We start from the raw sequence: 11654 nt of genomic DNA, 5'->3' as shown, positions 1-11654 counted from the left end.
TGTGTGTGAGAGAGAGAGAAAGAGAGAGAGAGGGAGAGAGAGAGAGAGACACACAAGTTCCCCCACAAAAAGGTAAAGTCAAGACCCAATAAAAAAGAGAATCAAAAGATAGATAGATAGATAGATAGATAGATAGATAGATAGATAGATAGATAGATAGATACTTTATTGATCCCCAAGGGGAAATTCAGGGGGTCTCAGTAGCATACAGACATCACACACAACATGCACTTACAGCAGAAATGGTAAATATAAGTATAAGTATAAACATATAACTAAACTCCACTGTACAATAGAGACAGTAGGAGATAAGAAAAACTAACAAAAAAGAAGGAAATGTGTGGGGGGGGAGGGTAAGAGATTAGAGATAATGATGGAGACTTTAGAACGCGCAGACTCACCTATGACAGTGAGAGCAGCACACTGGAGCAAGGATGTGTCTTCTTGGAGAGTGTGTCTTTGAGTGTCAGGCATGTGCAGTGACAGCTCCATGCTCTCCTGTTCGTCTTCACTCTCCAGGCACAATTTATCAGACGCTCTCCAGCCTCCGCTGCTCCTATAGGACATGGACAAGTGTGGAACCATGGAACTGTTTACTTTACTCAATAAATGAAAATCAATCATCTCTGCACCTATGGGAGAAATGGGAAGGAAGACTGTGCTGATATATTTCACAAATAGGGTTTTAAATCTTTGAGCTGTATGAAATCATCTGAATAGTTGAAATTGCTGTGGTTGAATCAGTTCTGGCGCGTCGGACACGGACATTAGATGTTTTGGTGCGTTCATGGGTACTGTGACCACTGCAGAGGTGCTTTCTGTTGTTTAGCCACTAGATGGTAACAATAGCCTCGCATGTGGCTTATTTTCGGGGCACACAACCTGAACCGTGTGCAGATCGTGCCTGAAAACAATGGTCTCTAAAATGAGGAAAATCGATTCGACCAAAATTAGTGTCCAGTTAATAATACAGTTTATGGAAATTCAGGACTTTGGCTACACTTCCCCTAACTCTTTTGGGACCTCGTTGGACGCTTTTATATGTAGGAGTAATAGGTTACTTACTGCTTGTGTGCGGTGCGGTTGCACTCAGCAAAAACAGAAATAATGATTAAATACAAATAATTAGTTGTTGTTCTTGGAAAAGAAATGCATGGCACTGGTACACTTAAAATATTTTTGGATATGCAAGGATATCACTGTTTCATTTTGCTAGAGTTTATGATATGCGGTTCGCATCAAATATGCCATGAAAATAAATGTAATGTATTTTCTATGAAAAAAAATGTCCTTCTTAGGGACATGGTGGGCGGGTCACAATTAGGACGTCACTGGCGACCCACCCCCGCTAGGGAGAGGACTGGTCGGGCGAAGTGGAGACAGGAGTTTAGTTCTGCCGAGCGGTCGGAGAGAGGAGACCCTAGAGGCTTTGAGGACGTCGACCGGCCATTCAACAAACTCGCAGCACGCCGGACAATGATTCTGTTGTGAGTCCCACCGCTTAGATTTGCGTTACAATGCGTATGGATATCAAACGCAGTTAACGGCTAACAGCGTGAAGAGTACGTGTCGTTATTTGTTTTTCTGGCGTTTACAACTGTTTATAAATCGCTAAACGGGCTCTAATCACAGATTAGTTTAAATTACTTTCGCTGTCTTCTGAAAGTTAAGCCACTGAAGAATTCCTGGATTTAACGGTAAAGCACTTGAGTTAAAGTGTCGTTTTGGAGTCTCGTGGGGACCCGCGCGTTTTGAGGAGCTGCGTTGCCCACACGCTTCTTTATATCAAGGGGAATTATTTACCGCGCTAGCCTACTTGGACAGAATATTCTCCCCTCAGCATCCGAGTCGTGCTGTGTATTGCTGCAGGCGAGTGCGTTTGGATCTGTTCCTGTGGGACGCAATGAAGAAGAGCTAGCTTTGGAGTTTTACCCCTCGTTGTTTTTGAATCCACCTCGGGACTTCATATGTGGAGGCTGCTGTAGCGTCACTGGCTGCTTCATCCACCGCTTCCCCTTCGCGTTAAATGCATGACTGAGCCGACAGCATGTGGGGTTCCACCGCGCAGGTAGTGGTCGCTCTCTGGTGTCAGCTGGTCCTGGCCGCGTCCAGCCTGGAAATTGCCTTGTACGACCCGGAGCGGGGCCAGCCGGCCAAGTGCGAGCCCATCACCATCCCCATGTGCCAGGGCATCGGCTACAACGAGACGCGCATGCCCAACTTCATGGGGCACGAGAGTCAGCGTGAGGCAGCCATCAAGCTTCAGGAGTTTGCGCCACTGGTGGAGTACGGCTGCGACCCACACCTGCGGTTCTTCCTCTGTTCGCTCTATGCGCCCATGTGCACTGACAAGGTGTCGGCATCCATCCCCGCGTGCCGGCCCATGTGCGAGCAGGCACGCCAGAAGTGCTCGCCCATCATGGAGAAGTTCCACTACGCCTGGCCTGACTCGCTGGACTGCTCCCGCCTGCCCACGCGCAACGACCCACAGGCGCTCTGCATGGAGGCGCCCGAGAATGACACCAAGGTGGAGGGCAAGAAGGGCGAGGGCATGCTGCCCGTGCCGCCCAGGCAGCGCCCGGCAGGCGGAGGTGGCAGTGGCGGCCCCGGCGGAGGGGTAGGGGGCCGGGGGCCCGGCGGACTGGGCACGTGCCCCAACCCGGAGAAGTTCCAGTACGTGGAGAAGAGCGGCTCGTGTGCGCCGCGGTGCTCGCCGGCAGTCGATGTCTTCTGGTCGCGCCGCGACAAGGACTTCGCCTTTGTGTGGATGGCCGTGTGGTCGACACTCTGCTTCGTCTCGACCGCCTTCACCGTGCTCACCTTCCTGCTGGAGCCGCAGCGCTTCCAGTACCCGGAGCGGCCCATCATCTTCCTCTCCATGTGCTACAACGTCTACTCGGTGGCCTTCATCATCCGCTCGGTGGCCGGCGCCGAGAACATCGCCTGTGACCGCGAAAACGGCGAGCTCTACATCATCCAGGAGGGCCTGGAGAGCACCGGCTGCACAATCGTCTTCCTCATCCTCTACTACTTCGGCATGGCCAGCTCCATCTGGTGGGTCATTCTCACGCTCACCTGGTTCCTGGCGGCCGGCAAGAAGTGGGGCCACGAGGCCATCGAGGCGCACAGCTCCTACTTCCACATGGCCGCCTGGGGGCTGCCCGCGCTCAAGACCATCGTCATCCTCACCATGAGGAAGGTGGCAGGCGACGAGCTGACAGGGCTCTGCTACGTGGGCAGCATGGACGTTGGCGCGCTGACGGGTTTCGTGCTGGTGCCGCTGTCCTTCTACCTGGTGGCGGGCACCTCGTTCCTGCTCTCCGGCTTCGTGGCGCTCTTCCACATCCGGCGCGTTATGAAGACCGAGGGCACCAACACGGCCAAGCTGGAGAAGCTGATGGTCAAGATCGGCGTCTACTCCATCCTCTACACGGTGCCGGCAACCTGCGTCATCGTCTGCTACTTTTACGAGCGCCTCAACGTGGACTACTGGGCGTTCCGCGGCCTAGAGGCCAAGTGCGTGACGCTGACGGGCCGCCGGCACGAGGACTGCTCGCTTGCCGAGTCGGTGCCCACCGTCGGCGTCTTCATGCTCAAGATCTTCATGTCGCTGGTAGTGGGCATCACCAGTGGCGTCTGGGTGTGGAGCTCCAAGACGCTGCAGACGTGGCAGGGCCTGTGCAGCCGCAAGCTGGCAGAGAGGACTAGCAACAGGAAGCCCTGCGGAGGGGTGGTGCCCGGGGGGCTGGTGGTGGGCATGGGCGGAGGAGGCGCAGGTGGAGGAGGTGGTGGTGGTGGGGGTGTAGGTGGCGTGCCCGGGTGTAACAGCACGCACTGCCACTACAAGTCCCCCGCGGTGGTGCTACACATGTCCAAGACTGACCCTTACCTGGACGGACCTGCTCATGTTTAAAAGGCGGACTGCTTGTGTGTGTGTGTGTGGAGGAGGGGGGGGGGGGTGCATGTGTATTTGTGTTGTGAGTCTGAATGCACAAAGCTGCAAAGGGAGACTTTTTGACCTCATCTGAAAGGGACAGTTTGGGAGCAGATTGGGGGTGATTTGCCCTCTCCCAAAGATGAACTGAAGACATTTTTAAGTCAGGCTGTCACTGACATTGTCATCACATGTGTTTTAACAGGGCATTGAAAGAGTCGGTTGACAGACTCTGAGAAAAGACTGAACAAGATTAAGGGAAAACTCTTATATTACTCATAGTAAACATGCAATGGAACAAATTCAGATACAAAAAAAAAGAAACGAAAAAATAACTTTCAGATATGCAGGCTGTTTATAATACTTATTTGCAAAGCAAGGTTGCCTTGCATGGGTTTATGAATACAAGGATGTGTACTTTTTTTGAAACTCTATAAAACACTTCAGTATGTGTAAATGTAAGATATATTATCGCTATTTATTGTATATATTTAATTTCTATTTGTTTTGGTTTGTCAGATGATTGAGTTCTATTCACAGTTCTGAGAGCCAATGAAAGGGAAGTGCCTTTATAAATTTAATGTTCTAGAAAAAAGATAATAAATGCGCTATATATTTTCAACTATATGTCATGGTTTTAATGGTCCTTCATTGTTTTGCTTGTTTGAAGACGTGCGTGGTATGAGCGCCATTTACGTAATCGTGACCATTAGTTCAGCGGATTAATAGTTCTAGATAAAATAATGAGCGTGGGCTGGATATCGCCACGTGTGAAAACAATCTGCCCGCCTGAATTTAAAAATATCAATTTGCTTATTTGTGCAAACGCTGTCATGAGAGTGGTATGTTTAAACATGTGGCTGAGTTATCAGTTTGCACTGTGCCACAGCGGCAATCTCTCGGTCTCTCTCTCTCTCTTGCTTTCTCTCTGTATGTGTGCGCGTCTGTATTAGAGTGTATACCCAACTTTTCCCTCTCCGAATCAACGATAAAAGCAACCATATCCGACCCCTAAACGCAAGAATGCAAACTATCACCAGTAAAAGAGACGTGTGAAGGTGTCTATGAGAAAACGGTGCCTGGTCTTTTGTATGTTTAGCATGTCCAAATGCCGGTCAATGTAGCCAGCACTTGCGTTTAAGTGGCGCAAACAGAAGTCAGCTATTCATGTGAAGTCCATTGACGTCTCACTGGAATTCCACGGGAAGAATTCTCTATTACCCTAATCGCTTGTTATCTGAATCGAATCAGGTTCTTTCTCCTAGTGAATGGCGTCCAGCCTATTCACAAACCATCTTTAAAAATAAATATCTCTTTCAGTGCACTGAGAATTGGGGAGACATAAAGTTACACATTTTATCCTATGAGGTTTTAACCCCTCTAACATTGTCAGATTAAACCGGCTGCGTCAAAGCAATGCAAATATTTAGAGCGAAGTGGTTTAAGTTAGCAGCTAAAAGCTTGTCCTGGTTCATATGCAAATCGTGGACATGAAAGCCTCATTCAGCCACAGCTTTCAATGGACTCGCCATGAATAGCCCTGGCGCAAACAGATGCGTAAAGCCTGCTCCCGTCCCGTGCCCTAGTACTGCTCCCCCTTCGTCTTCGGGCATGAGAGGTTATTATTGGGATTCTTAACAGACCTACAGTCATACCATTCCTCTTAAACATAGTATCTGTTTAAAGAAAGTAAGAAATTCGGGTTCTCTTTCATCATGTAATGAGGACGGGCGTTTTATTAATATGCCTAGCCAACTTTAAATGTTTGGCAGTATAACTTGTGCCTTCAGGTTAGCTTCTACACTTCAGATTTCAACACAAGCATATGGTGCGACCGTTATGTTCTTGTTCCTTAGAGTGCTCTCAGCTACTGTGTTTTCCCTTGAGACTTTGCTGAATAAGACCTCAAAGAGAATATCTAAAAACGTGCAACAGACGAGACATCGACTTAATACAGTTCGCCTCGCCAGCCCTAAATTGTCCGAGTCAGACGTTTCATTAAGGAGTCGACTAAAGCCCTTCTGGTGCGCCCTTTGTGTGCCGCTCTAGCATGCTAGTCTCCCTTCGTGTCGCTTTGATCTCGCCTAGCCATGCAAATAACGCCAGTTTTTTGCCATGCTTGATCCGGAGATCCGACTGAGTTTGAATAGCACGCTGTCCGGATCATCACATATGAGATGCAGCGCGATTTTGCTATCTTATTGGTGCTGTTTGTACTTGGAGAGTTACACGTTTTTCTAACGCAGACATTGGGTCTAGGCTCTAGCTAAATTCTAAATACTAAAGAGTGCGTAGCGTGAGTGCTTGATCGTATTTGTAATCAGGGATTAGCAGGTTCGTGGTGAGGGCCAGGCCTATGTAATGTGTGGCGTGGGGGACACCCTGGGAGTGAGGTCAAGCCCCTCCTCACCCTCAGGGCTACATCGTCACATCATCAGTCAAGTGGAAAGCATTGCCCGAATAAATTACAGGGTGATTTTGTTCCGTGTCGCTGTCCGCGTTGCTGCGCGAAGGGCAGTGAAGCCATGGAAAGACGTGGTAGTGGAGGCAGTGTTGTGTTTCACCTTCCCGGCGAGATGTCATGACTTCACCCGGAGTGGCCAGTCGTCTGTGGCGACGGGCACAAGGAGATCAGCCTGCTCTTTTGGGCCTCAACTGCAGTTAACAATAACATCATTTCAGTCAACGTGAATTCATTAAAGGAGGTTGTATACTATAAATGGGCGCAGTTGAAGTTGTCAAATGAGCAAATTAAGTCAATAGTTAAGGGGCCCCTTTGAGTAAATACACAGCACAATTAATAACACTGAATAGCAAAAATGATAATTGTAATGTCAGCATGGTTTTGAAATGCTGTGTAGCTCAATTGTTTAGTTTGACCTGCTTATAAAACAGAAGTGAACTGAAATTTTAGGGGGTGAAGGAAAGGATTTCTCTGTACTGGTGGAGCTCAACACAATCTTCATGCCAAACCATGCACTACATACACAACATTTTTAAACTCAACTCAAATAAAACATGATTATTTAGGCTGGTGTAGCTTTTTAAAACATTTTGGTCACACACATTTCCACCTAACACATGCAACATATGCTCAGGAAGGCCCACTGATGCTCCAGTTCGTCATAATCATATATAAATCTGTGCTTACTAAACACCCCCCTCTCTCTCTGTCTCTCTCTCTCTCTCTCTCTCTCTGTAGTACTGTTCTGTTTTATCAGCATGTGGACCAGAACCAGAACTGATCCATCAGGCATTCTGCTGCCGCCCGCACCGCAGACTCCATTATGACGGACAGCACCACACAAATTTTTGACCCGCATGTCAATATGTCCTCTGCCATTGCATGAGTGATGTTTAGCAAACAACGCTGTAAACTACTGGGTTTGAATTCCTCCAGGTTGGTAATTTGGGGGGCTGCCGGAATGTTTGTTCTGGTATTGAGTTCGTGTTCTTGGGCCCGGTAGTTTTTTCGAGGCTGTATCCTGGCCCAGGTCATTGTCTCCACTCCTGCTATTGTCTGGGGTCTGGCAGACAGCGCAGAGATCTCGCTCTGAAACAACCGCAGGTTACATTTAACCATCCTACAGAAAATCCCACTGTTTGTGTTGGAGCACAGGACAGGGAGGCTCTAATGTTTAGAAGAGAAAGGCTCTCACTCTTGCTCTCTTTCTGTGTGTGTGTGTGTGTGTGTGCGTGTGTGCGCGTGTGTGTGTATGTGTATGTGTTCAAGCTTTGGCCAGTGTGCACACTAATGTAGCCTCTACGTCAGAGACAGCAAGAGGGACATAATGTAAATATTTATGTGAAATATTTATGAAAACTCTAAAAACAAGAGAGGGGTATATTTTGTGTTGTACAAAATAGTTGGTGTCTGTGTATGTGTATGTATGTGTGAAATGGGTGTAGAAAGAAAAGGGGAGAAAGTAAACAGCTGTAAGAGAGCAAGAGCAGGATAGAGGAGTGAGAGAGAGAGAGAGAGTGAGTGTGTGTGTGTGTGTGTGTGTGTACAGTCCTGAGTGTAAATAAACTCCCTCAGGCCTCCTGACTCACTACCCCTACACACTCCACAACCAGATCAGGAAATGTTCTACTCCCCAGGGCTCCCCTACACCCCCCTCCCCAACACACACACACACACACACACACACACACACACACACACACACACACACACACACACACACACACACACACACACACCAGGCTCAAACACGGCCAAGGACATATCTTACTCAACTCCACTGATAAGCATTTGTGTGTATGTGTGTGTGCGCATGGGTGTGTGTATGTGTCCCTGTGACGCGAGGGTAGTAGTCAGCAGGACTGCAGATGTTGTTAAAATGTTTGTTTTGTGCTGGAGAGTGTATTTAAACAGATAACAGGGTCAGTGTTCGGAGCCTAGTTGAGGGCCACACTGATGTTTTTGACCAGTGTGATGGGGATAGTAAGGCTGTCCACAACGAGAGACGCTGAATCAAAGCTCACAGTCAAGTTGGATCTGAGGAAAACAATCAAGACTAACACACACTGGTGTGTGAGAGGGAGAATGTAAGGGAGACTAGCTTCTGTGTGTGTGTGATAAGGGGAAAGAGGGTTTGTGTGTGTTTGTGACGGGGGGTGGGGTTAAAGAAAAGAGTGTGTGTATGGGCGGGGGAGTGTGTTTCAGAGAGAGAGAATAACCTGGTGAGAGAGAGTGCTTGTCCTCCAGGGCTGGTATCAGTGATCACGACTTAAGACTAGTACTTTGGGGGAGAGTGATGTTGTCAAGAACACCTGCAATTAACACAAACACACACACACACACACACACCATGTTCACTCTCATAAAACACACACACACACACATACACACACACACACACACACACACAAGCAAAGTGAAAAAACCCTCCTTTTTTATAAATCATCTGTATCTCCTACTGATAACTTATGTTGATCAGGAAATATTCTGTTGTTCTGTCGCCATGGTGCTAATCCAGCCCAGACAGTGAGCTGAATGTGTGTGAGAGCAGAGAGATACTTCACACTCCAGCCATGTGTCTCATTACAGGGGATATTATGGGATGGCCCCCTCCCACTTTCAGCATTGCCAACACCCCTGACCACTGTGAAGGAGGGACAATGAGAGGAACAGAGGGAGTGAGAGAGATGGAGTGGGGAAGGGAGGGGAGTGTGGCAAGAGAAAAGGAGAGAAGTAAAGGTGGAGAGAGAACTAGAGTGAGAGAAAGAGAGGGAGAGAAAGACTGGAGAGCCAGTGATAGAAGAGGGAGTACGAGAGAAAAAAAGAGAGAGGGAGAAAGAATAAAGCATCCCTCGTTACTGTGATCCCCACCCCCCAGAGTGCTATTCCCTTCCTGGCTCTTTTTGATGTGTAAATGAGACCACTGAAAAGCTGCAGGCCCCAAAGAGATGCTTTCCATGAAAATGCGCTAGTTTGAGTTCACACACCACTCACATGCCCCCCTCCCTCCCTTTTCTCTCTCTCACACACACACACATTTATGCATACATCATATGACACCAACATGTGTAATGCTTTCAAGCAGTGTGATCTCATAGATGGTCACATTGTTTTGATCAGAATGTCAGTTACTACGGATTCTGTATTGTGACGCAATAATGGGCTCACAGCTCTGCTGCATGTGATTGACAGTTTAACTGTAGTCCTGCCCACATTAAGCCGGATAAATATAAATACACATATTTGAGGTGAAAACGATCTTCATCCACATTATCGTTTTGTATAATTTTTTGTAAGTTTTGCATCCACGCTAACACTGAACTGCCATAGAAGTGTTTGTTGTTGGTAGTGTCTGGAATTCTAAATGTTGCATAATATTCTATAATGTTCTAACCGGTTACCATTTAGAGGAGATGCCTTGGAACACTGAACAGGGACGAAAAAATAATGTTTTTGCTCAAAATGAACCGTAATAGAATCATTCTGTTTTCAGTCTCTGGTATGAATAGGGTCCCCACCCATAAAACGAAGCATCAAGAACTTAGTAAGTTTACAGGGAGTTTATTAAACAGAAGTTTTACAAGACCTGCCATCTTCGGTGGCCTCCATGTTGTGGGGAACAGTTTCTAATCCCTGATTCATACTACTGCAGAAGTGTGGTGCTGTTTTGAGTATTATTAGTGGTTATAAAATGCTGGTTTGGATACGTTTGGCGCACTGCATTTCACTGTTAGCCTTTTGGGCTGTAAGCGCTAAAGCTGTTCAAACTCAAACTACGATCAGCGTAATCTAGCTTTTGAGTGGGTGTTCGACTTGTCATGGAGGAAAAAACCCTGTGTTCAAATTACTCCAGAATTACACTTTAAATGTTTGCTCAGGAGCTACTAGTGTGCAGACTTTTTTGTTGTTATTGCTGTGACTTGCTTTGGTCCAGCATTTGCTTTGGATGTGAGTGTCTTTTGTAGACTTTTTCACACTACAACGCTAACCCGGCCTTTTTAAATAGATGCACCTCAGAGTATAATTTTTGGTGTTGGAATATGCCTTTTTAATGTGGATGGAAGGGCTAAACGGAGAAATAATTATGCATATTTGCATTTACCTGGCTTACTTTGGACAAGGCCTGCGTCTACACTGAACAATTCTAGAATTATTTAAAAGTTGGTAAAAGAAAACAATGCAATGCAACAACACCACTTTTTAGTATTGAAAATACTCTATTTTATCCTTGCATAAACATAAAAAGCTCACACACCACTTTAACTTTGCACATAAAAAAGTAGTGTATGTGCAAGCTTTTCATGCATATGGGCAAGAAAAATTAGTATATGCACAAGCTTTTCATGCGTATGTGCAAGAAAACGTATATGTGTAAGCTTTTCATTCATATTAGCAAGCTTTCTTGATATATGGCCCAGGGGGCGCATCATAGGTCACGTGTATACATCAGAGCCATGTAGAGTGTGTTTCAACTCACTCACCAATGAAGGAAATAAACTATATAATACTCTAAATAAACACACACAAAAAACCTTGAAGCATCTTTTTTCTTCTACTCGGACACATAGCATAGTGTTTATTTTCAGACCATCTGGACACATACACCCACATACACCCAAATACAACCACATACACACATACTTTACACACGGTAATTGAAGCGCAGGGAGGGAGCAGTCATTCCACCTGGCCTTGGACCCAGGTCTCCTGCTGGATACCAAACCTGCAGCTTGACCACAACACCAAAGAGCCAGGGTCATTGGAGCATGCTCAACCGTATAGTGACAGCACTCCATCACAGTAATGTTTACCAAACAGTGGATACAATACTGTACAGACCTTACCTCTCTCTGCCCTTTCCTCTTTCTCATTTGCCCCTATTTCTATTTCTCTCCCTCCCACACTATCATTCACCCTTTTCTCCTTCTACCTGTTTTTCCCTCTACGTCTCAGACTCCTCTTTGTAACGATTTAAGAGTAAATGTTGGGGTCTGCCGTGGCCAAAAATAGTTTTGGGTGAATAAAAACATCTCAGTGGAACATTGCAGCGAAACATCGGGAGAGGGGAAGCAGCAGAGCTAAAATATCTCCTAAAATATTTTTCAAATAAATACTCTCTGACATTCCCAGAATAACCCCCCCTCAAAAAAAACTTTTTTCCCTTTTCCTGAATGCTTTTAGCAAACCCTGTCGAAACAGTGAACTCTTTGTTGAGACTTTCTGTGATGTCCCAAAGCAACCTGAATGTTCAAAATT

The 11654-nt window shown here is 46.6% G+C and overlaps 1 protein-coding gene across 1 annotated transcript; it reads left to right on the top strand.

The window, feature by feature from the left end:
• The first annotated feature begins 1395 nt into the window (after positions 1-1395).
• fzd9b (frizzled class receptor 9b) lies at positions 1396-4561 on the top strand. The gene has a single exon (XM_076282457.1). The coding sequence runs from the start codon at positions 2048-2050 to the stop codon at positions 3911-3913; it is 1866 nt and encodes a 621-aa protein (XP_076138572.1). The 5' UTR covers positions 1396-2047; the 3' UTR covers positions 3914-4561.
• Positions 4562-11654: the final 7093 nt, after the last annotated feature.

Source organism: Alosa pseudoharengus, unplaced genomic scaffold, assembly GCF_046254945.1.
Source record: "Alosa pseudoharengus isolate Yale_2024_CS ecotype anadromous, Long Island Sound unplaced genomic scaffold, YU_APseudo_1.1 YU_APseudo_1.1_scf_13, whole genome shotgun sequence".
NCBI lineage: Eukaryota > Metazoa > Chordata > Actinopteri > Clupeiformes > Clupeidae > Alosa > Alosa pseudoharengus.
The sequence above is the reverse complement of the archived record's forward strand: the minus strand, read 5'-3'. Positions and strand labels throughout refer to the sequence as shown.